Source organism: Phyllostomus hastatus, unplaced genomic scaffold (genome assembly GCF_019186645.2).
Source record: "Phyllostomus hastatus isolate PE091 unplaced genomic scaffold, TTU_PhHast_1.1 phas_scaffold_501, whole genome shotgun sequence".
Taxonomy (NCBI): Eukaryota; Metazoa; Chordata; class Mammalia; order Chiroptera; family Phyllostomidae; genus Phyllostomus; species Phyllostomus hastatus.
In genome coordinates, this window is record NW_025334033.1 from 632,110 (window position 1) to 657,370 (window position 25,261).

The following is a 25,261-nucleotide window of genomic DNA, read 5'->3' on the forward strand; positions in this document are numbered from 1 at the left end:
TGACTGGGATCCTTAGGGCTGGATGGGCCACATGGTGTTACACACTCAGAAAGCAATGCAAGCAGCAGCGAAGGGCTAACGAGAACCACCTCTCTTCCCTCATAGTTTAAGGCACCCATAAAACTCCCTTTGGAATTAAGAGTATGTGCAGTTGGGTGTGTGGGAGAGAAGTGGTATTTGCAAAGCAGCTAAGGATTAGTAAAGAACTCAAGGGAGGAAATACAGCAGCAGCAGCGTCAGGAGTCTGCAGATCTTGGGGTGAGAGACACACCTGGCTTTAGATAACGTTATCCAAGGGCACAGAAACCAGCAGGTACCTTGTGCCATCCTTCTGTGGAGAAGGGTCACAGCCATGATAAAGAATGCTTCTCTGTGTACCTGCAATCTCAGTACCTCCCCACAGGGAGCTCTCACATGGTCAGGGACACAGGCTTCTGGCTCTGGTGGCAGCTTTCGTGACTGTTCTTGCAGCCTGTGATGGGGGCCTGGCAGGCGGCGGCCACACTGGAGAAGGATTCATGCAGGAAGGTGTTGAGGTTCTTGCAGTGTTTTGTGTGCTTGTTGTTGTTGCTGCCCATTGCCATTTTGCATTCCCGGGGGCTGGGCTGCACGTGCTGGGTGTCAAACCACTGAGCTGAGGTCATGTGTTTGGGTTTGGCGCTGACTGGGACCTCAGCCACCCACAGCCCCAGCAGCAGGAGCAGCAGCAGAGGGCAGAATCTCGCTCTGGCTGGTGCCATCTCTCCTAAGTGGAACAATGGCACAGAGGAAGAGTTTCATGAGTGAGTAGGTCACCATGGGGCATGGGGGTTCTGCTAGCCCTTCTAAGAATTTCATACCCTCAGTCAACCATTGCAGAGCTCCTGCAGCCTCGAATATTTAAGAACACTGTTGGCATTTTATTGTTCAATTTCAGGAGGTCATATGCCTTTTATGCTCCCAATGAATATTTACATTGTTTATCCCTCAAAATAATTTTATGATGTATGATTACTTTTTTAACATATGAGCAAACTGAGACTCAGAAAAGTTAAAGAATTTCCCCATCATTGCACAGCTAGAGTGTATCAAATACAGGATTTTAATCAAGGCCTCTTGGCTTCCAAAGCCCCTATTCTTTTTCAGTGTTTCTTCTTTGAAACTCTGGGAAGTCAGACCACAAAAGGAAACTAATCTTGGAAGAAAAATAGGCCATGGGTCCATGCCTTACTCTCCCAGCCTGGCACAGGCATTCCTGAAAGAGTCAATGTTAAGGTTGTGGAGCCAGGTTAATTCCTGTCTGTTCTCACTGAAGCTGGATAAACAGTCACTCCCAGCAAGGGGATCACTGCTCCAGCCAGCAAAGCAGTGTGGTGGATTGGGTTCTTTCCATGGCTGACGTTTTGCCCTGTTGGAGAAAGTTGTGGGGTGATGGAGGGTCAGAGCTGGAAGAGTCCTTAGAGATCATCTCAATCAATTCTGTATTTTACAGATGAAGGAATGGGAGGCCCTGACAGAAGAAGTGCCCTTCTCAGGGCCACCAGATGAGTGGCAGAGCTGGGGCCACCAGCTTCCTGACTTTCAATCCATCCCTTTGGCCTAGTGCCAGGCTGAAAGGGGAAGGAGAAAGTTTTTTTCCATGGAATTAGAGTGTAGTGAGTGTGTCTCTGTTTGTGGTTTCAGTGGTGCAAGAACATTGCCTTCAATAATTCTCTTTTAATCCTTCTGATAACATTTAAGAGAAAATCTCCCCACAAAGCAAGAAGGTAAATTCTTTCCAATAGGGACAACAGACCTCAGCCTGAGTTTTCACCTGAAAACAATTCTGAATAGAATTTTTAAACATTGGATGACACTCATATTTATTTTTACTTCTGTTTATTAAGTGACGCATATTTCTTGAAATACGGTGTCACACAGTTTCATTTTCAAAGTGTTATTTAAACTAAGTGAGTGCGTACTATTGAGTAAATTATATTCCTATATTGCTGGCAGTAAGTGGGTTTTGCAACAATTGTCAAGGGAGGAAGCAAATGACTTAAGCTGGGGAATTTGATTTGGCTATAGCCTCTCAGGTCTGAGTTGGTGTGTTAGACCTGATCCAGCCTCTCCGTCTCTGGGGTTTGTGTGACTTCACTGTCTTTCAGATAAAATGCTCCTCAAAGTGGCAAAAATCATTTAGGTTTCTAAGATCTGCATTGCCAGATGGGAAATTTTTGGGAAGTTTGTCCTTCTGCTTTCAAGATGGGGCCTGGGTCACCAGCATAGCTCACTCTTCCCATGGTGGGGATCCCCTCATGTACTCCTCCCACAAAGTTAGTAGTTGATTCTTGAACTCAGCAGAACATTATCCACCAAGCAGCTGACTTGGGTCCCAGGGGGTAAATATATTTATCCAGGAAGTCATTGCTCTTCAACAGGCCCTCAGTAGAGCCTCTCCCATTGGGATGGAAGGATTACCAAGTGATTATTCATTAGCAGTGGGAGAGCCAAGCTTTGGAGTGAGGGGCTGGGCATGGCAGCAGGAGCCAAGGCTGGCAGAAACATTGGTGCCCACTAAGATGATTGACCACAAACTTTGCAAGCACTGAATCCAAGTAAGTTGTAAATATGCTTTCCCTCAAGTAGGTGCTGACCCAGCAGCTGGCCAGCCCCACTCAAGGAGGCCTGGAGAAGGGGTTTCTTTGATTGTGTATTCGATCCTCATCATTCATCACAAGTCTTCCCAGCTGTCACAGTCTCAGGGATGTTTTATACGTTAAGCTGTATAGGCTCAGTGCTTAGGGTCTGGGAAGTTTTCATGAGTCTGTAATATTTGGGATGGGAAAAAAATCTTGTCTCCAATACTGGAAAAGTCAACTGAAAAATCAAATTTAAGATATTTACTTACCAGCTAGCTGCCACAGTGACATAAAGTAGATATTTATTTATTTATTTATTTATTTTTGTGGGAAGCTTCAAGAATTTGAGTGTCATCCTTGCACAAGAGCTGTGCTAATCTTCTCTGTATGGTTCCAATTTTAGTATATGTGCTGCCAAAATGAGCATGATTTTATTTATTTTGAAATTTGGCACACATAAGATGTTAATTGCTTTGTAGAGTGATCTTATGTTAGATTTTCTTCTTTTAGAGGAATTCACAAGTACCACGATGGGAGAAGGAACAGTGCCAATCATAAGTTCCTGTAGTGAAATAATTTCAGAAGTAAAGCTTATTAAAAATAATTTCAGATACATTTTTATAAAAATGCTATTGAATGAGGAATATATATTTTATATATTCAGTGTGGTGTGATGAAATGTTAAAGTGCCTAGTAAGGTATGGTGATACCAAACATGGCCCTAGACATAATTCGCGCCATACTATTTAAGGGCCGTGCCAACACAGGGCTCTACAACAGCAACAGAAGGAAAGCAATAGTACTGAGCACCATTTATGAGCATATAATATGTACTTGGCACAGTGCTAGTTAATAGCCAGCATTAAAAAAGTGCTTATTATATGCCAAGGCATTGTGCTTTATATATACTTTTATATACAGAATAATATTATGCGATCCATGTTATTATCCCCACTTTACAGAAAAGGAATCTGAGGCTTAGAGAGGTTGAAGTCATAGGTTTAGTAAGTGGCAGGGCCAGAACTGAAAATGGGGTAAGTCTGATTCCAAAGTTATGTTGTCTCTCTCTGCCACACTGCTTTCCTATTTACTAATGGTTACCTTATGGGCTGGCAGTCACCTTGTGACCAAATTCTATTCTTTTTTTATTTAAAGATTTTATTTATTTATTTTTAGAGAGAGGGGAAAGGAGGGAGAAAGAGAAGGAGAGAAACATCAATGTGTGGTTCTCTCTCGCACACCCCCAATTAGGGACCTGGCCTGCAACCCAGGCCAAAAGTCTGTCTGGGTTGCTGGCCTGAAGGACAGAAGCACCACGGGGAAGTCTTTGAACTACAAGTGCCACCCCCAGGGTGACTGTCAGACTTCATCCTGCATACAGCCTCCTGCTGGTGAAAGGCAGACTGCTCAGGGGACGGGGGTCCTGGAGGAGCTGCGCTAGTGCAGGATGGGTCAGGGCCACTACAAGTGACCAGGAGGGACAACAGGGAAATGAGGCATACATTTTCTAAACCTCAGCTTGGATTTTGTGCGAGGTTGTCCAGCCTAGGTTCCTGGTCCCTCAGTGGAGGGCCAAGGCTGTGTAGGAGAGTGGGACCAAGGACCAACTGTGACGGATGAGCTGAAAGCTACGCTGCTCTGACAAGGTACTTATGATGGGGTGTGAGAAGAACTCCAAGGCTGAGCCAAGCTGGGATGTGGAAGCCTTGAAGTAAAATTCACAAAGAGAAAAGCTGAACGATGGTATAACATTGGCTTCAGGAGGCAGGTGGCTGCTGATAGTATCCTGTTTCTCTGGGCACAGCACGGAAGATCGTCAGCTATCTGCCAACAGCGCACACCTCCATGAGATGGACCAGGTGAGGCCAGGACAGGTAACTGGAAGGAGCACCCCTAACAATGGATTATGCTGACATCCCTGTATTTGACCAGCTCTGGCTGTGAAACATGACTGCAATGCTAATTCAAAAATGAGATCAAGTTTGTGAATATTTAGCTCCCCACTTACTTTCTGAATATATACAGCAATATCCCTGGGAGAGAGAGAAGAGGGAAAAGAAGAGAATAGCGCAAACAGAATGAAAGTTTAGGAAGCTTAGAGGCAAGCTCAGGCTGGCAAAGCCCAGAGGGTAAAAAGGATGGGAGGACTGCAGGGCAGCATCCTGCTCCTGACTAACTGGAGAACAACAGGGCTACTTTGCCCTAGCTTCTCTGAATGTCCTCCTTGGTCTCCTTGTTGGGATCTGGGGTCTTGGCAATGAGGCAACAACCAGGGCAGGGGAGCGGGTTGGTCTCACATTGAGATAGGAACCTTGTCAGAAGCTTCACAGGGAATTTCTCCAAGAGTGATTCTCCTTCAAGAGGCGCCCCTGGTTCTGAAGGCCCATGGCTATGAGATATACTGGATTCTGAACTCTGAGCCTCACAGCTCTCTCACAAGAAATTCAGTAGCCACATTCCTTCCGGGAAGCCTCACTCTGTTCCTGGGTTCACTTTTCTTTACTGTGTAGCTCTTTGGGGCCTTCTCAGGGAGCCAAACCTCCATGATCTTGCCTCAGTGGGTGGTCTGTCTGCCCTTACTCCTGACTGTAGGATCCGTCCTCAAGGAGAGGATACAGCCTACATCCCAACCAGAGGTGAGGCATGTGTCTCTTACGTGGGTTTTGTGTCCTTTAACTCACTACAAGCCTGCGTGCAGCATTTGGATCTTACAGAGATGACAAGGAAAACCGTGATAAAAACAGCCATAGCTACCATTTACTAGGGTTTCAGTCACTCTTCCATGTGCTCTATGTCTATTTTCTTTTCTTTTTTTAAAGTATATTTTATTGATTATTATTACAGTTGTCTGAATTTTTCCCCCCTTTGACCCCCTCTGCCCTGTGCCCCCCTTCCTTCCAGCAATCACCTGCCTTAGTTCATGTCCGTGGGTCATGCACGTAAGTTTTTTTGGCTTCTTTAACAGTCCTCCTGTTTTGTACCTACTGATTATGTTTTTTAAAATATATTTTATTGATTATGATATTGCAGTTGTCCCATTTTCCCCCATTCACTCCCCTCCACCCTGTACATCCTCTCCCACCCACATCCCGCCCTTTAGTCATGTCCATGTGTCATACTTATAAGTTCTTTAGCTTCTACATTTCCCATACTATTCTTACTCTCCCCCTATCTATTTTCAACCTACAATCTATGCTACTTATTCTCTGTACCTTTTCCCCCTCTCTCCTCCTCCTACTACCCTGTTGCTAACACTCCATGTGATCTCCATTTCTGTGGTTCTGTTCCTGTTCTAGTTGTTTGCTTAGTTTCTTTTGGTTTTGCTTTAGGTGTGGTTGTTAATAATTGTGAGTTTGCTGTCCTTTTACTATACATGTTTTTTCTTTATCTTCTTTTCTTAGATACGTCCCTTTAACATTTCATAAAATAAGGGCTTGGTGATGATGAACTCCTTTAACTTGACCTTATCTGAGAAGCACTTTATCTGCCCTTGCATTCTAAATGAAAGCTTTGCTGGATAGAGTAATCTGGGATATAGGTCCTTGTCTTTCATGACTTGGAATATTTCTTTCCAGCCCCTTCTTGCCTGTAAGGTCTCTTTTGAGAAATCAGCTGACAGTCTGATGGGAACTCCTTTGTAGGTTACTGTCCCCTTATCTCTTGCTGCTTCTAGGATTCTCTCCTTCATTTTTTACCTTGGCTAATGTAATTATGATGTGCCTTGGTGTGTTTCTTCTTGGGTCCAACTTCTTTGGGGCTCTCTGAGCTTCCTGGATTTCCTGGAAGTCTATTTCCTTAGCCAGACTGGGGAAGTTCTCCTTTATTATTTGTTCAAATACGTGCTCAATCTGTTGCTTTTCCTCTTCCCCTTCTAGTACCCCTATAATTCGGATGTTGGAATGTTTAAAGATTTCCTGGAGGTTCCTAAGCTTCTCCTCGTTTTTTTAAATTCTCATTTCTTCATTCTTTCCTGCTTGGTTTTTTTTTTTCTTCCTTTTGGTCTACTCTATTGTTTTGAGTCCCGGTTTCCTTCCCATCCCTATTGGTTCTCTGTGCATCTTCCTTCATCTCTTTTATGGTAACCTGCATTTCTTCATGTAATTTGCACCCAAAATCAACCAATTCTGTGAGCTTCTTGATCACCAGTGTTTTGAACTGTGCACCTGATAGATTGGCAATCTCTTGGTTGCTCAGAAGGATGAGCCCTGGGGCATTGATCTGTTTTTCTGTTAGAGACTTGTCGCTCCTGTTACAGTGAGGGGCTGAGCCTTAGGTGTTCACCGGGGCTGGGCACCCCAGTGGCTAGGTTGTGACGTCATATGTGGGGGCGGGGGCGGGAGGGAACAATGGCCGTAGCTCAGCTCTCCTGGGATCCCAGTCCCCTCCCTGGGATCCTGGGCTGCGCGCTCTGCCCTGGTTCACAATCGCAGCCTCACTGGGTCCTCCAGTTGCCGCTTGCGTACTCAGGGTCCACGCGCTGCAATCCTGTGCTCCCCAGATGGCCTACAGATGGCTCACGCGCTCCTGGTTGCCCTCTGTGCCCAGTTCTCCTCGCTCTCCATGAGCCGCGACCTGTGCCCAGCTGCTGCTCGTCCCCGCCCCTCCTACTGGTCTGGGTGAACGGGTCTACTTCAACTTCTTGGCTGTCTAACTTCCATTCAGATAAATTCTCTATCAGTTCTGAGTGTTATTCTGCCTCTAAATTGTTGTTGTTCTAATCTTGGTTGTATGTGGAGGTACGGTGTGTCCACCTATGCCTCCATCTTCCTGATTATGTTTTTTAATCCCTGCACCTTTTCCCCCACTCTTCCCCTTCCTTCTCCCAGCTGATAACTGTCCAAATGATCTCCTTACCTGTGATTCAGTTCCAGTTCCGGTTGTTTGCTTAGCTTTGTTTTTGTTTTCTTTTTAGATTCAGTTTTTGACAGTTGTGAATTTGTTGCCTTTTTAATGCTCATGGTTTTGATCGCCTTTTTCTTAAATAAGTCTCTTTAACATTTCATACAATAAGGACTTGGTGATGATGAACTCCTTTAACTTTACCATATCTGGGAAGCACTTTGCCCTTCCATTCTAAACGATAGCTTTGCTAGATAATCTTGTTTGTAGGTCCTTGCTTTTCAGCACTTTGAATACTTCTTGTCAGTCCCTTCTTGCCTGTAAAGTTTCTTTTGAAAAATTATGGGAACTCCTTTGTAGATAACTCTCCACTTTTTTTCTTGCTGCTTTTAAGATTCTCTCTTTATCTTTAACTATTGGCATTTGAATTATGATGCGTCTTAGTGTGGTTCTCTTTGGGTCCAACTTGTTTGGAACTGTCTGTGTTCCTTGGACTTGCATGTCTATTTCCTTCACCAAATTATGGAAGTTTTCTTTCATTATATTTTCAATTTCTTGTTCTTCCTCTTCTCCTTCTGACATCCCTATGATTTGGATGTTGGGATGTTTGGAGATGTCCCAGAGTCTTATTATACTATCCTTGTGTATTTTTGTTTTTTAATTCTTGTTTCTTCTTTTTGTCCCGGTTGACTGTGTATTTCTTCCTTATGTTCCAAATTGTTGATTTGAATCCTGGCTTCCTCCCTTTCCCTGTTGGTTCCCTGTAGATTTTTCTTTATTTCACTCAGTGTAACTTTCATTTCTTTCTTTATGTTGTTGCCATACTCAATGAATTCTTTGAGCATCTTGATCACCAGTGTTTTGAACTCTGCATCTGGTAGGTTGGCTACCTCCATTTCATTCAGTTCTTTTTCTAGGGTTTTGTTCTGTTCTTTCATTTGGGCCATATTTCTTTGTCTCCTTAATTTGGCAGCCTCCTTGTGTTTGTTTCTGTGTATTCAGTAGAGCTGCTTTGACTTCTTTAAAAGGCACCCATCTGCATGATTGTGGCTTCTTTTAATCCTTGGTTGTTGGACTTCTATATAGTTTGATTTTCTGTTATTTGTTTTGAGATTTAGTTGTAATTCTTTTTGTGGTTGTGTGAGGAGATGAAGTGTGTCTACCAATGCCTCCATCTTGACCAGAAGTTCAGTGTCTATTCTCTCTCTCTCTCTCTCTCTCACACACACACACACACACACACACACACAAACACACACACTCATGTGAAGTAGCTTCCTACTGCCTTGGCCTCATGATTAACTTATTTTTTTCACTTGATTCTTGAAGAGAAATACTGGTGAGAGACACACCCATGGAGAGAAAGTTAAGAAAAAACCTCATCACCCTGTCCAGGTGACTCAGTTGGTTGGAGCATCATCTTGTACACCAAAAGATTGTAGATTTGATCCTCATTCAGGGCAGATACCTGGTTTGAGGGTTTAGTCCCCAGTTGGGGTATGTAAGGGAGGCAACTGATGGATGTTTCTCTCTCACATTGATATTTCTTTCTCTCTCTCCCCCTTCCTCTCTCTTTAAAAATCAATAAATATATCCTTGGGTGAGAATTTTTTAAAAAAGTAAAATTAAAAAAGAAAAGGAAAGTCCTGGCTGGCATAGCTCAGTGGATTGAGCACGGGCTGCGAACCAAAGTGTTGCAGGTTCGGTTCCCAGTCAGGGTACATGCCTGGGTTGCAGGCCATGACACCCAGCAACCGCACATTGATGTTTCTCTCTCTCTCTTTCTCCTTCCATTCCCTCTCTAAAAATAAATAAATAAATAACTCTTAAAAAAAGAAAGAAAGAAACAGAAAGCCTCATTAAGGTGAGTGTACTCCTGCCCTAGGCTGAATGCTGATGTGTGTCCAGAGTATACAAAACCACAAGATAAATCTCTCTTAATTTTACTAAAACTATTTTTTGAGGAGAGGAAGTAAAGCGTTATTTTTACATAAAATAAGACTGTATGATAGAGTATTCTGAAATATTCAGCTTGCTTTTTTTTCTTTACAAATTATAATTTACAACTTTTTTTTGTCTGACCTTGAACCTTACTTTATCTACTCTTGGCTAGGAATTTTTTGGCAAGGGAAGTGAGGAAGAGTTTGTCTTCTTTGTTTAAATTTTTTTGTTCTGTCATAGAAGTCAGTCTTGCTCCATCCCTCACAGGGTCTGCCACTCAACACTTGACACTACAGTAATAAATATAAATGATAACACCTCTCAAACTTTTCCTACATGCCTGCCACTGTGCTAAATGCTTTATATATAGTCACACTTAATCTACAATATATTCCTATGAAGTAGGTTACCTTTATATAGATGAGGACATTCCCACCTCCCTAAGTCAAGAGGACTTTCCATTATAGTATCTCCATTATGGATAAACATCTTCCCTTACCTCTCCTCTTGTGAACTGTGGACCTCCTACAAAGCCTTATTGGCAATATTTTCTCATGTCCCTGTGACTTCATGGATTCTCCCAAGCTTACTGGCTTTGGAGTCCTGCACAGGTAAACATCCTGGTAAGAGCTTTAATTGCTCTACCTACCTCTGCATGGTGAAATGAGGGTTGGAGGAGGACTTTAGAAGAGTAAGGGTTTGAAGTCTTCGAAGCTCTTTTGGAGGCCCAGTTGTGTGGGAACATTGGAGAAATATGATAAAATGGGCTAAAGCTCTCTTAAAGAGAAGGCTTCTTGGATATTGCTGCTACTGGTATGTTTTCTGCGGCCATAGCTCTAGGGTCATTCCCTAGAGCCATAGACACCATGAAGGGGGCTAAATGAATCAGTGTGAGAAGGGTTCTGATTTCAAGGGCATTTCCTCTTCCTACATCCTGCCCTTAAGGTCAGGACCCTTCTCATTCACATTGACTCAGTTGTTCCTCTTCATAGTGTCTATGGTTCATTTACTTCAGAGTGTGGAGACTTTGCGGGAACCAGTGTCAAGTAGAAAAGTGTCCTACCTAATCTATCTCAGTCCCACTCCTAGGAAAGCTAACTCATTGTGTGGTAGGCAGTTAGATAAACATGAGCAGAGCAAGGAAGATGGGCTGGGTAGAGAAGGCTGCCAGGGCAGAAAGCCCTAAGGTGCCCAGCAATGAGCAAAACTGGAAAAACAAGGTCCTTGCCCCCAGGGTAACCTTTCCTCCCCTAGAATATTGCTGATCATGAGGTTTAGAATCCCTGACCTTTCATGTCACTGGTCATGTGGTTTGGACACTCCTCTGAACTTTCCTCCACTGGTATGTTGCTAGTCATGCAGGTTAGACCCCTGTACAGGGGAAAAAAACAAGTGGGCCAGAGAATAGCCCTTAAGCATTAAGCCCCCAGGACAATGAGGTTCTGACCTGCATCAAATACATTTTAGACTTCAGTTGTGTTTCAACTCCAGGCCCAGAAAAGCAGTAAAACTAGGCAAGCAATACCACAGATGACATCAGGACCAGCTGTTTTAACTAATGACTTTCTGCTCTGGCATCACCCAATCAGTAGACACCATGACCCTGAGAGGGCACACCTGAAAAACTGATGAATATTCTATTGGGATCCTCCCCTGAGACCTCCAGATAAATACCCTCATGCCGGAGGACCCAGTGTAGCTCTGTCTAGGGAGCAGGCCCACCTTTTCCTACCCCATTACCCCCAGGCACATTTTCCTTGCCTCTCTCTTTCTCCTAGGCTCCAGGGGCCCTACTTTTGCCTCCATAACTTGTTTCTTGAGCCCATTTCTTCTACCACTCACTTCTAACTATGTGGTTTTCTTTCTAAATAAATTTCCTCTTACAGTTTGAGTCTTGGCTCTGAATTCTTCCCTAGCCAGAACTGAAGTACCGAGGTTGCTGACCCAAGGTCTGGTCTGACTCCACCGGTCTAACAACTGGTGCCATTCTTGTCACCAACAATTCTAGCTCCAGGTCTTAGTTTTTAAAAAAATATTTTTTAAAAAATTTATTTTCTAGAGAGAGAGGAAGAGAGGGAGAAAGAAAGGGAGAAGAACATCAATATGTAAGAGATGTGGATTGGTTGCCTCTTGCTCACCTCCAGCTGGGGACCCAGCCTGCAACTCGGGCATACCTCCTGACCAGAAACCAGACTGGCAACCTTCCAGTTTGCAGGCCGGCACCCAATCCACTGGGCCACATCAGCCAGGGCTAATTTTTTTTAAAACTGGATTTCATTATAATGAAATAATTCTTTAAAGCTTGCTACACACGGTCGGGCAATACTTCCCTAGATACCTTCTTCCCTTTTTAAGCTCCCACCTCCAGCAACAGAAAGTCTCAACAACTAATCAGTCTCCTCTTCCTATTTTTCAGTTTACTGATAGTAATGCATCAGGTTCAGCCAGTGCTGGTGTTTGGCTCAAATCCATTATTTATTTTGGACCTCGGCTTTGACCTTTGGAAGCTGAGTACCCAAATGCCTATTTCAACATTATTCCTGGCATTCCTAAACTTGGCTGTGATCAAGATCATGTGAAGGAATGGGTGACTGTCAAACCTAATTAATTAAAGCATCCGATAATGAGAAAAAGGCAAGTCATTTCAATTTATTATTAATATCTGAATAGTCACTGTCAAATAGTGGCTAGAGCATTCTAGGTGAAACTTGTAGTGAAATTTTTCTTATAAACTTTTAAAAATGTTGAAATTCTACCACTCAGTGGAAGTATAAATGTATATTATTTTAAGAAAAATGCTGTAATGAATTAATGATTATGAAATCTTACACTGGGCACAAAACAATTATTATTAAGAATTTTTACTTAGTTAAAAATTAGGAATATGTTTAAAAATTAGGAAAATTAGTTGACAATATAAATAATAGAAGAGAGTGTATTGGCTGGATAACTTTAGAAAGAATCTTAGATACTTTTTGATCCAAAAGTATTTATAACAATTGAATAAATAATACAAGTATAAATTTTTAAAGATTTTATTTATTTTTTAGAGAGGGGAAGGGAGGGAGAAAGAGAAGGAGAGAAACATCAATATGTGGTTGCCTCTTGCACTCCCCCTACTGGGGACCTGGCCCACAACCCAGGCATGTGCCCTGAATGGGAATTGAACTGATGACCCTTTGGTTCACAGGCCAGTACTCAACCACACAAGTACTATTTAATTTAACAAATAGTACAAGGCAGAATAATAAAAGTTAGATCATAATAATAATTCTGTCTATAATTCAATCATATCATTTTTGTAGAATTAATTGCTGTTAGCACTTATAATGTCAAATAAAATAATCCTTAAGAACCATACTTTTTAGGAGGATTTTTTTATTGAGGTATAATTTACATACAGTGAGTACACAAATCTTAAGTGTACAGCTCAATGAGTTTTCACAAAGTATATATATCCAGACCAAGGAAGACCATATCTAGCTTACCTTTTACCCCTTCCCAAGGTACTTTTTATCTTTGTCACCACAGATTACTTTTTAATTATGTTTAGTTTTTAGTTATTTAATACTGTTTGGGTCAAGAGTCTTTCATGAAAAAGTCCCCTTTGGGCCCTGGCTGGTGTGACTCAGTGGGTTGAGTGCCAGCCCTGTGAACTGAAAGGTGGCCAGTTTGATTCTTGATCAGGCAACACGTCTGGATTGCAAGCCATGTTCCCAGTTGGGAGCATGCGAGAGACAACCAGTTGATGTTTCTGTCCCTCTCTTCCCCACTCTCTAGAAAATAAAGTCTTTAAAAAATTATATGTCTTATTTGGAAATTCTTCTCATTTTGAGAGGATGCATGAAAGGCATAATTTTAACAAATTCAAAATTTTGTGAGGAGGATGTCTTCAAAACCATGACATCATCAATAAAGAATATATGAAAAGTTGTGAAAAAAGAAGAAAGTGAAGAAAACATCAGCCACTCTCAAATATCTTGTACCCTAGTTGAAAATCTATTTGGAATGTTAAATGTATAGGGTAGTAACCATAGGATATACAGATTTTATATTCAGCCATTTGGCCACAATATATGTTTCATGTACCTCTTTTTTCAATCCTCTGTGATGTAGTTAGTGCATCTCTACTTTCAAGACTTACCAACTTATTGGCCCCACTCTCTGCTTGAATTATTCAGTGTTCTTTTCTTCTCTCCTTTTTTTTTTTTTGATCATCCCTTCCCCACCTTCTCTCTTTATCATCTCAATCCACCCAGCCCACCTAACAGGACTCTGCCTGCAGTCTTGTCCTCTAGCTGACTCATGAACATTGTACCAGCAGAAGAAAGCCCTCAAGGAGAATTGAGTGCAGTATTTGTCTTGGTCTGCATGTTTCCCTAAGGTGGATATGACTGGGCAGGGATATTTCTATTACTACTACCATGGCTACTAGTAGTTATTGTTGCCGAGTGCCTAGCAGTGCCTGAGGCTGACTAAATGTCTCAAGGCTTCGTAAATGTCATTTCTAAGTCTCCAGGAATCCTGCTGGGTAGGTGGTATTACTCCCATTTTTCTATGTGGAAACACAGCTGCAGACAGGTTCAGTAGTTGGTTCCAGGTCACATGGCCGTGACTCTCTGAGCTCAAATTTACACCCAATTCTGTCTGGCTCCAAAGCTTCCTCTAACTTTAGTAAGAGGCAAAGGAGCACTGGAATTGTTAGGACAAACTTCCCAGCTGGATGCTGAAGGAGGGCAGATATAGGCCTTGTGCTATTTGTCTGGGACTGAGATAAAGGGAGAGAGATGGGCTGGTAAGAGTCAGAGCTGCAGGCAATGTGGGAGAGGCTATCAGCTCCAGGCAACATAAAACCATAACTTCTTCATCTCTGCTCAGCAGGGAGGGAGAAATGGTATCTGCAGACCAGGGGGAAAGAGAGGTGGCATTTCTACATCTCAACCCCAACTGCCCGGGCTGACTGCCAGAGTGGAGAGCCAAGGAAGCACTGAAGCAGGAGAGATGATTATCAGGAGGAAGGAAGCTCTGGCAGCTCCCATCAGCCTGTTTGTGACAAGTAGGCTCTGGGCCACGGAAGTCCCTCTAGGTCAAGGGAAATGTGACCTGAAGCAGAAAGCTGAAGCTGGGATACTCCCCTTGCTGTATGCCTTCAGGCCGAGGGGATCTAGCCAGAGACAGGCCCAGGGCCCAGGTTGGAAAAACAGTGGCTGGAGAAGGGGGAGGACAGTTAGAGAGGCAGAGAGAGAAATAATGAAGATCCCTGAAGCACCACATAAATAGTCTCTTGGCTAGAGAAGTAATGACCTTTATTGAAGTCAACCCAGAGTAACTGGCTCTTCAGAGCTCTCAGGGTACATTTCCTCATGGGTGAACTCTTCTCAAGTTCTCCTCTTGTCCCTGCAGAGGTCTCACTCCCATATTTTTGCCCAGTGGTAAGCTAGAAAGTGCACTGTATGTAGAGGGAGGAGTCTTAGGTTCAAGTCCAGGTGCTGCTATTAACCAATTTCACAGTTCTTTAATTAATTAAGATGTCTGAAATCTCAGTTTCCTCATCCCTAACGAAGGCAAGTCATCAAGTCTCTATCACAAAGGTCTCATGTGGCTATACCATGAAAAGCATGAAATGCTATGAAGTGGTACTTCTTTGCAAAGAGGCCACTTCACTGCCACATCAGAGCTAGGCAAGATTTCTAGCTCTGTCCATCAACCCCATACACCCCTCTTACATCGATTTACTCCTGTTGTCATGCTGCCATAACATGGGGCAGGGGAAAGATGAACAAGGCATGGATCAGGGAACCTCCACCCCTGAGTTTGCTCAGCCCCTCTTAGGTATAAGTTCCTAGGAAAACAGCAATAAAAAGTAAAAGACTATCTCTTCCGGAGCTTAGCCTATCAAAGCATAGACCTCAGCTGTTCTTCAACTTCTCAGAAAAGCCTGAACTAGCCTGGATGGTATAGCTCAGTGGATTGAGTGAGGGCCTGTGAACCATAAGGTTGCCAGTTTGATTCCCAGGCAGGGCACAAGCCTGGGTTGCAGTCCAGTTCCTAGCAGGAGGCATGCAAGAGGCAACCATACATTGATGTTTCTATCCCTCTTTCCTTCCCTTCCCTCCCTCCCTTCCCTATCTCTAAAAATAAATAAATAAAATCTTAAAAACGCCTGAGCTGGAAAGGGCTCCAAGAAATGAAGGGAAGAGAACCTTCTGGGCATGGGAGGAGGAGCACGCAGAGGTCTGGAGAGGAAATTAAACCCCAGCCCAAGAGTGAAGAAGGCTGGAAACCTAAAAGACTCTGTCCAAGTGCACAGGAACCAGGTGGAATTTTCCAGAGTCCCCTTGCTGGGGAGGGTCACAGGCTATAATGTAAGGAGCATGCAGTTTCTTCTCTTTGTACCTGCAGTCTGGGTACTTCCCTGAGGTGAGCTCACATTTGGTCAAAAACACAGGCCCTTTGCTCTGGTGGCAATTTTTATGTCCATTCTTGCAGGCTGTGGTAGGGGTCTGGCAGGTGGCAGCCACACTGGAGAAGGATTCATGCAGGAAGGTGTTGAGGCTCTTGCAGTGTTTTGTGTACTTGTTGATGTTGCCCATTGCCATTTTGCATTCCCGGGGGCTGGGCTGCACGTGCTGGGTGTCAAACCATTGAGCTGAGGTCATGTGTTTGGGTTTGGCGCTGACTGGGACCTCAGCCACCCACAGCCCCAGCAGCAGGAGCAGCAGCAGAGGGCAGAACCTCGCTCTGGCTGGTGCCATCTCTCTTGCGGGAACAGTCAGAATGGAGGCCTGGGATCACTGGGGACAGAGAGCAAGTGGTATGTAATTGAGAAATGAGCTTCCCTATCCCCGTTCTTTCTAGTTAACCAACATCTCCTTCCCTTTCCTCACCCTGGGTCTCATCCCTCCCTCTCTGTTGTGCCACACCTACTGTGACCCCAGCCCCTAACCCTACATACCCACCACCCACCGCTTGTATCCTTATCTTCCTTCTTTCTGCTCTTCTTGCCTCATACTCTTTGTTCTAGTTCCTTTCTCTCAAGTCCCATCCTCTCTGTGTCTCTATGTCTCTGTCCCTTTCTCTGTGTCTCATCCCTTCCATGACCTGTCCCCATCTCCTCTACATCCCCATTTTCTGTCTCCTCTCCTGCCATCACTTTTCTCTTTCCTCTGTGTGTGTCCCTATCCCCTTCACATCGAGTCCCTCCTTTGTCCATTTTATTTCTCACTGGAGTGTACTCTAATCTTGCCAGAACCCATCCCTTCTCTATTCAGTCTCCTCACCCATATCCCGTTGCCGGTCTCACCTCTTCACTGGGGCTTCTCGCTGCCACTGCTGCTGCTGCTGCTGCTGCTCAGTGGCCTAGGATGCACCTCCCACCACTGGGCCTCAGCTCTCTGAGGGCTTCTTCTCACCACCTGACTCCTTAAGAGCTGGCCTGGGCTATGGTGCTTCTGTTAGGGGGCGGTCTGGGGAGCTTTCCTGGATCAGGAAATGAATCAGGTGCATGCCTCTCCACCTACCTGTGCCAAATAAGTCGATACCTATGGAGCTAGTGTACCTGCCTAAACTTGTTTGGCAATGAGGAAGCTTAAATCCTCACACTCATACTACATTTGGCCCCTGGCCACATGGTTTTAAAGAGTCTAATAAAGCACCTGACCCAGGTGTCAACCCAAAATGAATTTCAGGGAGAGTTGTCATTTAGCTCCTTCTATATACACCTCTGGTCCATAATTCTGGGAACAACCAATCGCTGGGGTGATAAGAATTGCTCTTTTTTTTTGACCTGAGATACAGCTAGAATAGCCCCTAAATTAACTTTATATGGTTTCCTGTCATCAGGATTTGCTGCTTATCTTTTTGAGGAGACGAAGATGACAGGGAAGTGGATTAATTGTCAGTCAGGATGCCCAGCACCATCCCAACTCAGTGATGCCACAGTGACTTATTCCTCTGGGCCCTTCACTTCCAGGTGGTAAGCAAGGCCACCTGGCTTTACCTGAAGAAGGCACCCAATGCCTCTCACCCTTCACCTTCCCTCTCCCTACTTTATTAAAATTTGTAAAACTAAAACATTATTTACCTTAAAATGCTGTTGGTGGTGGTGCCTTAGGCCTTCCTTTACCTTTTATGTCCTGTTCCTGGCCATAGTGACATCTCTGTGGAAAACGTGGGTAACTGCTGCTCTAGGGGATTGTGGGAGCTTAGCATAAAGCACTCATGAGAACTGGACTGTGAGGCAGAGAAGCATTGCTCTGCATGGTTGGGAGGCCTGGAAAACTAAGATGAACGGTTTTTGTGCTTTCAGGATTCACCTGGAAGTAGCAGGTGATCACAGAATACTGAGTTCAGGTTCATGCATATGGTCTATTCAGTCCCTATTATATGCCAAGGTGCGTGGAATGTATTAGTGAGCAAAAGAAACAAAAATCCCTACCTCTGTGGCGCTTACATTCCATTGAGGGAAAGTAACAATATGTACTGAACTTTGCTCAAAGTGATCATTGCTAAGGAAGAACAGGATGGAAGTTGGCAGTGATTTTTAAATAGGATCATTGAAGTAGGTGATTCTGGGACAAAGACTTGAAGGTATGAGAGTGAACTTGGGCTCACCTGGGGAACAATGCTTCAGCTAAGGAGAACAGCACTGCAAAGGCCCTAAAGCAGATGGGTATGCCTGGGAGGATAGTCAGGTCTAGTGTGGCTGGAGCAGGAGAATGGTGGCATGGGAGAGGGACCAGAGGCCAAATCGTGGCAAGCCTTAGAGAACGTTAGGACTGAGACTTCTGCTCTGGGCACAGTGAAGAGCCCTGGGAGAGTTCTAAGCAGAGGAGTTTAGAGATCCCCTGGCTGTTATGTGGACTGTAACCACAGAGAGGCCATGTAAACCACCTGGAAAATAAAGTTTGTGTTCTGGTTCAGAAGTTAGGATTTGGGTGTTTCTTTCGAGGCCAGGGGGGGACATCATTATAGAAGACGGGGAGTGCAGCTGTGGGTCAGGATGATCTTGGGAAGAAAACGTGGTGTTAGAGATTGGAAACACCACTAGATGGCAACAGAGAACCAGGAGCAAGCTCACACAGGCCTCTGGCCTCTCTGGTTCACCCTCCCTGAGGCCTTGGCTGTGGGGACAGCTTTTCGCTGCTTTGTTAAGGTGTCTGAATCTCTGCAGTTGAACTTTTGCATAGAGAATTATGCCTCTGCTGCTGTAGAAATGCAAATGTGTGGAGATAAAATCCATGGTTTAAAGCAGACTGTGGATAGAATGCAGAGCAGCACAGGCCAGTGCATCCCTGGGCTGGAGGCCTTCGTTACAGGAGGGGGTGGGAGACCAAGCGCTCATTTGAATTCCGTGCCGAGACTCCTTCTCACTGCTTATTATTCTAGAGTGAGATGTTTCCAAACCAGGACTTGCACTGCCCTCTTCTCTTGTGTTTCCCTGTCATTATAATTAACCTAGTTTGCTCTTCGACTCCATTATGCCAGATTCTCCAGAAGGCCGTCTTAGAACTATGTGAAAGTAAAGTAAACACAGCCCTACTGTGTCAGGTCAGAGGGAAGAGAGAGTAAAGGTTTAGGTTAGCACAAGAAATTTGAGGACTTGAACCTACCGTCTTCACAATTCAAGTCAAAATCCTTACCTTGACTCAATTATTTGGATAAGGCAGGTGATTTTATTTATTTGCCTAAACTATCCAGCTTCTAAGATTGGCTTCACTTTGGACTTAGTAAGATAATTTTGCCATTTTTCCCTCACTTTATGTATGTGGCAAGAGGAAAAGATGGAGGGATGGGGAGACAAGGTTAGGGAGAACAAAATAAGTCAGGCACCAAGCCAAGGGCTGGTCAGCGAGTCTGGCAGGAGGAAGAAGAGACAATTTAGAGGACAGAAGACAAAATGGTGGGAGAGAAGAAAGCCCCTCACCGGAGCAGTCTGTGTCCAGGGACATGAGGTAGCTAGTTCCCCAGCCTCCTTCTCTTTGATCACCACAGTCACCACTCTTGGCCCAACTTCTCCCCAGACCACTGGTGCATGTGGGTGTGCGCGTGTGCTTAAATAGTCACCGGGGCGGGTGTTGTGAAAACCCCAGCAGTGCCAGGTGGACCTCTGCCTGTCTTTCCCACAGGACAACAGCTGCTGCTTCCTCTAGCCTGTGCTGAGAGGGGGTAAGGGGGGCTGGGAGAGAGGAGGGCTGGGCCTGGATAGGTGCCCTCCCTTCAGAGCCCAGCCTGTCTCCTTCCAGATTTCTACACAGCCTCTGGATACCAGTGGAAAGCTCATGAGAGTTTTCCTCCAAGAAGGAGCAGATCTGAGTTCTGTTATCCCAATTTTGTTGTTCCTAGAGTAAAATAAGGGTAATGGGCTCATTTGCGTAAATGGGTAAAGTGAAACAAACAGCAAGTTGGGGTTAGATGTGGAACTTGCTTTGGGTCTTTGAATTCTCATGACCTTTTCTGGAACAGCTGTGGGTCTGGAGGAGGCAGAACTGACAGGAGGTTGGAATCCTTGGCTTCCAGGCCAGCGTGTTTAGTCAATCCAGGATGTAAGAGAGGGGAACCTGACCTGGGCTTGAGACCTCCCTCATGAGAAGCCATTGCCAGCTCTCCATTTATCTACAGAATAAAATTTAAATTCCTTAGCCTGATATTTAAGGTCTGCTACAATTTCACAAACCTGCCTTTCCAACTTTATCTCTGACTTTTCTTCCACTGAGTGCCTCAACCCTAGCCAGGCTGGTTTTCTTTTTTCAAATATACCTTTCATAATTCTCTTTATCTCCGCTTAACTGTTCCTTGAGGCCCACCCCCAAGTTTCCAGGATAACCCTTCAAAAGTTGCTCTGATTCTCCCAATTCAGAGAGATCTTTCTCATTCCTAAATTCCTATACTTACTGTCTTTAAGATGTATAATTTTCTGCCTTGAATTGTTGGTTATTTCTTAATATGGAGTTTTTATTTTCCTCCAATTTAGACTGTCAATTCCCGGAAGACAAGGACCATCTGTTACATTTCTTTTGTACCTCCCACAGGACACAGTATAATGCCTTGCAGATAAATGACCTTAACTGATTCAGCTTCTGGGTTAGAAGGCCTTCACTCTGCCCCTGAGTGATCGCAGTTCCAGATGGGATCACGACCAATCCATAGCATTGGTTAGCAGACTAAGGAACTGACAATGCAGCTCCTAGATATCAACCCTGAGGTTGACCTGTAGCTATGACAAGAAGTTGAGATGACTGAAGCAATCCTTTGGGTTTGAGGACAACCCAGGAACAGTCTGTGACATAGTATACTGTTCGAGCAATTTTAGCTGGATGGGGCAAAAAGGGATACCACTGAGACTGAGGTGAGCTCACTTTGCAAAAAGTCTTGGGGGTTCCCCTCAGTCATAGACAATCATCACTGCACCTGCCACTCTAGTCAGCTCTTCTAGAAATGTATACCCTTGGGGAGGTGGGGGGAGAGAGAATATGTAGTTGGGTACATGCATAGGGTTGCCTTTATAAGAAAAATAACAAAATTATTTCAATGGTGAACTATCAGTACTCCTTTTGCTGGTGGAAAAACCAATACCATTACAAGCAAAATCTAACAAATAAGTCTGCACTTGTTGTGAAATCTGATTGTCCCATTGGGCCAGGATTCTCAATCTCGGCACTATTTACATTTCAGTTTGGATGCTTCTCTGTTGTGGAGCTGTCTTGTGCAATATTGGATGTTGAGCAGCATCCCTGGCCTCTACCCACTAGATGCCAGTAGCACCTCCCAGTTGTGACAACCCAAAATGTCTCTGATATGACCAAATTGTTTTCTGTTAAGAACCACCAAACTAGACTTGTGACCTTGAGCCAGCTGCTGAACATCTCTAAAACTTAGTTAATTCATTTCTAGGATAATTCTTGAGTATGTAAAGTCCAGTGTAATGGGGTAACAGTTCCACAAATCTCAGACTTAGGGAGCAGATGAGACCATGACAAGGGTGTCAGAATGGAAGAAGTGGTCTATGAATCAATCCTCTAGGATAGGATTTTAAAAACCAGACTATTAGGACGGCAGTTTGAAAACCAAAGGCCCATCACACATTCAGTGCTTTTTCTGGCTCTGTGGCTCATACCTTTGTAACATATACTCATATGTGTCTTTCCTTTTGAATTGTAAACCTAATTTGGACTGGATCTGTCATATTGACCTTTATATTTCCCCCTAAATTTGTCATAGTGCATTTCATATATTTTACAATTACTTAAAAAATATTTTGGAGTAATCAACATGGGGTACAGCTAATAATAGAAAGCTTTGTAAAGATGAATTTTAAGTCAGGTGTTCGATGGAGCTCTAGATTGGAAGAGTAGAGAAGGTGGCAGGTCACTTGGCCCATTTGGGGAATGAAAGAGGCTTTGTAAATAAATGTTCAGTGAGTTGGGGAAAAATGTGAGTTGGTATGGAACCTAGGAGACCACCCAGTTATCCATTTAAATATTGTTTAATTGTTAAAAGGCACTCTCATGCAGACCATGTCATTCTATCTTATAGCCTCAAGAGGTAAGAAAGGTGTTAATCCCATTTTATAGAAGAGGAAATAGAAACTCAGTAGGTTATCTAATATCAAGTCCTGAACTCTTTCCTCTGTAGTGTGCTGTTCCATTTCTGTAATTGTGTGTACAGAGGTGAGTAGTGGTGGTTGGGTACTATATGAAGAAAGAGGAAGACCAAGTTGCATCCTTGAGCAAAAAGGGAAGGGATGGCATGCCTTGATGTGGGGACCACACAGTATAGTAAGCTTCCTCAAACAAAGACTTGAGTCAGCCAGACGCCAGTACCTCCATGCATGGTCTCCCAATCAGTGTTGGCTTGTACACCAGCCTGAAGGACACAGATGGGCCACCTGTCTGTGTGGGATTTTCCCTTACTTGTTTGGCTGTGCACACTTCTCTGGAGAGGTCTTCGGAGTAGAGGCTTCTCATACAGGATTTCTGGGATGTGTCTTCCTATGAGCCAGCTCAGTGGAATTCATGGGGGCAAGAGCAGGAGGAGGAGATGACATGAACAAGGACATGGAGGTGGGGTGAGGCACCCTGGGGGAAGCAGGAAGGCATGGAGATGCAGTTGGAGACATAGCAAGGGCCAGGTCATGGGAAGTTGTATGTCCTATGAGGGGTAGAGCCTTACCAGAGTTGCAGTGTGTGTGGTGTTCAGGAGACACAAGAGACCCAGCAGGGGAAGAAGTAGAAATGGAAGAGAGGGGTTTAGGAAAAGTTTAGATAAGATTTCTAGGGCTTCATGACCGATGGACTCATGGTCATTTTGAATACTCAATATGTGCCAGACCCTGGGCTAAAAGCTCTTGATATACATCTTAATGAATCCTAATATTGCTACAAGGTATAAAATATCATCCTCATTAACACATAAAGAAACTGAAGTTTACAGTGTTTTAGTAAACTCAGATTGGTGGTGCACAGCCTGTAAACAACAGAGTAGGATTCAATTTCTGGTGTTTTACTCAAAAGCCTCCCCCCAGGTGCAGTTTGGGAGAAGAAGGGGTCTAGGATCAGTCTCATATTTCTTGTACAACTGAGGAAGCTGAGATAGACAACAAGGAGGAGAAGCAAGTTATGGAAAGGGATTCAGTTTTGTATTCTCATTTGTGCTGTCAGAAAGAGCAAGTTAGGGGAGCTATGAATGAGGAACACCAGTATGTCTCTGTACCTCCTACTGAACTACACATTGGCCTTGGAGCACTCAAGTTTCTGTGGTCTGACTCCCTGATCTCCTGAGAGGAAGCCCAAGACCTGGCTCATATCCTTCAGGGAGACCAGGCTGAGGGGCCTGTGGAAGTCAAGGGCTGTGGCTGGCAGGCACTTTGCTTCTGATGAAGGGGCAGGTGTCGATGAAATGAGGAGTTAGGAGCCCAGCCCTTTGCCAACATGACAAACAGTAGCAGGAATCTGACCTGCTGGACTCACGTGGCCTACACCACCTCAGTCCAAGATATGCTGTCTAATCCAACCTACTGACAAGTTTGAGGCTTCAGGGCCAGCAAGCAAAAATGTCCACATGTGCACTGACTCTAAAAGGGCCTGAGGTTATTGGGGAGGGGGTGGTGTGATTGTGTCATTGCAATTGTTGTGAGGTTGATGATGGGGACTGTGGGGGGTCTACACAAATGCCTTTGATTCTCTGTGCATCATTCTGGTGGGAGGCTCTTGCATGTGCGTGGGCTCTTGTGCATGGGATGAGGCAGTGGCAGACGCTCTGTTCTCTAAGGGTTGGGAATAAGGAGCCCTTTGTTCCTCAGAAACATGAGACTAATTTTCTTCTCACCTTCTGCAGGAGCAGGGCTTATGGACATCAAAGAAAGCCCAAGAACTTAGAGACTTCTTGCTAGGAGGCTGGAACTAAGTGTCCCTATGACACCAGAAAGGAGGAAACCAGACTGTAATGTCTCTTTCCTCCCACCCATCCAACCCCCTCAGCACAGAGGCTTCTCAAACTCAGGGGACATTCCATCCTCCCAGACTGGTATTTATCCAGAAACCTTTCCAGCCTCTTCTCACCTTTGGGCTGCCCTCAGCCTCAGGAGAGAAGAAACCCTGCCTGCTGCCCTGCTCATCTTCCAGCTCCTTTCCTTCCTCCAGAGCAATCAGAGAATCATAGCTCAGCCTGTTCCTTCTACTGCCTCTGTATCTTTTTACCAGAAGGGTTGTCCAGGCCCAGGGATAATCATGGAGAGTTGCTCACCAAGGGACCAGTTGGATCTCTTATTCTGTAAGTGTTATAGCTCATGAACTGGGTGAGGCTGGGACTGTAGGTGGACCTAGGGAAGGGGGAAATGGCTGAAGGTGACTGATTAGCTGGATGATGGTGGTTAAGTGTGTCCCCTCTCTGGGGCATGAGGTCTATGGCTAGATGACCTCTGAGGTACAGTCCTGCTCTTCAGGTATAAGGGAAGGCACACAGGGAAGGTTGGGAGAATGCTGGAGGCTTAGGGAAGAGGCGGACAGCTACTCTAGGCCCACCTCTGCCTCCAACCACCTTAACTCTACCAGCAGGAAGAATGACACCAGCTATGGCCTGGCTCCTGTTCCTGCAGCTTGTTCTAGAGCCAACTTTGGTCGTGGACATCCGTCTGCAGTTTGCCATCAAGGAATTCTACGACTTACACATTGACTATCCCAGGCTTAACTACCCACCAGGTTTTCAGGGCTACTGTAATGGTCTGATGGCCTATGTTCGGGGCAAAAAGAAAAGCTTGTATTGCCCAAAGAACCATTATGTGATACATGTCCCGGGGACAGAAATTCAGAAGTTGTGCAAGTACTGTGAGAACTTCTGTGAGAATTACAATGAATACTGTACACTCACCCAGGACTCCTTCCCCCTCACAATCTGCTCTTTGGTTACCAAGCAGCCACCCACCAGCTGCCGCTACAATGGCACCCTGACCAACCAAAGGCTCTACCTGCTCTGTTCCCGGAAGTATGATGCTGAACCAATAGGTATCATTGGCCTCTACTAGGGAAAGGAGGTTTTCATTGAGAACCACTCCCTACTGCCTATCACAGAGCAGCCTGTCCTCATTTCCAAAACTCTGATCCCTGGTACAAGGTTTCCTCCCTGGTTTTGAAGGTAAGCAGGATTCCCTCCCAAGATACCAGTAAAGTAGGAAAAAATGTCACATGTCAAAGTCATAACTGTCTTCTAGGCTCTTTCTAACTTGTTTACCTTCCCCCTCCCCCATCATCTTCCGTCTCCCACAGACAGTTCTTCCCACCCAAGAAGCTGACTGTATCCAGTTGGCAGTGACTGTCCATCCACTGGGCCAGATACTGAATCCTGGATGGAGGCCCAGAGCCTCAGCTCACACCATGGCAACAGGC

At 44.6% G+C, this 25,261-nt stretch overlaps 3 protein-coding genes and 1 non-coding gene across 4 annotated transcripts; 1 reads left to right on the top strand and 3 right to left on the bottom strand.

Moving 5' to 3' along the window:
- Positions 1 to 410: 410 nt before the first annotated feature.
- LOC123808398 (ribonuclease 8-like) lies at positions 411 to 740 on the bottom strand. The gene has a single exon (XM_045823039.1). The coding sequence runs from the start codon at positions 738 to 740 to the stop codon at positions 411 to 413; it is 330 nt and encodes a 109-aa protein (XP_045678995.1).
- A 2,180-nt stretch (positions 741 to 2,920) lies between these two features.
- On the bottom strand, positions 2,921 to 3,027 carry LOC123808987. Its single transcript, XR_006783873.1, has one exon. It is a non-coding gene; the product is annotated as a U6 spliceosomal RNA (small nuclear RNA).
- A 12,526-nt stretch (positions 3,028 to 15,553) lies between these two features.
- On the bottom strand, positions 15,554 to 16,811 carry LOC123808595 (ribonuclease 7-like). Its single transcript, XM_045823364.1, has 2 exons — positions 16,684 to 16,811; positions 15,554 to 16,174 (listed from the first exon to the last, which is right to left on the bottom strand). The coding sequence occupies exon 2, from the start codon at positions 16,133 to 16,135 to the stop codon at positions 15,665 to 15,667; it is 471 nt and encodes a 156-aa protein (XP_045679320.1). The 5' UTR covers positions 16,136 to 16,174; positions 16,684 to 16,811; the 3' UTR covers positions 15,554 to 15,664.
- A 7,627-nt stretch (positions 16,812 to 24,438) lies between these two features.
- On the top strand, positions 24,439 to 24,900 carry RNASE13 (ribonuclease A family member 13 (inactive)). Its single transcript, XM_045823365.1, has one exon. It carries the CDS (start codon positions 24,439 to 24,441, stop codon positions 24,898 to 24,900), a length of 462 nt encoding a protein of 153 aa, XP_045679321.1.
- The last annotated feature ends 361 nt before the right edge of the window (positions 24,901 to 25,261 follow it).

Excerpts from the sequence above, each read along its gene's own strand:
- LOC123808398 (XM_045823039.1), bottom strand. The coding sequence starts at position 740 with ATGGCACCAGCCAGAGCGAGATTCTGCCCTCTGCTGCTGCTCCTGCTG.
- LOC123808595 (XM_045823364.1), bottom strand. The coding sequence starts at position 16,135 with ATGGCACCAGCCAGAGCGAGGTTCTGCCCTCTGCTGCTGCTCCTGCTG.
- RNASE13 (XM_045823365.1), top strand. The coding sequence starts at position 24,439 with ATGACACCAGCTATGGCCTGGCTCCTGTTCCTGCAGCTTGTTCTAGAG.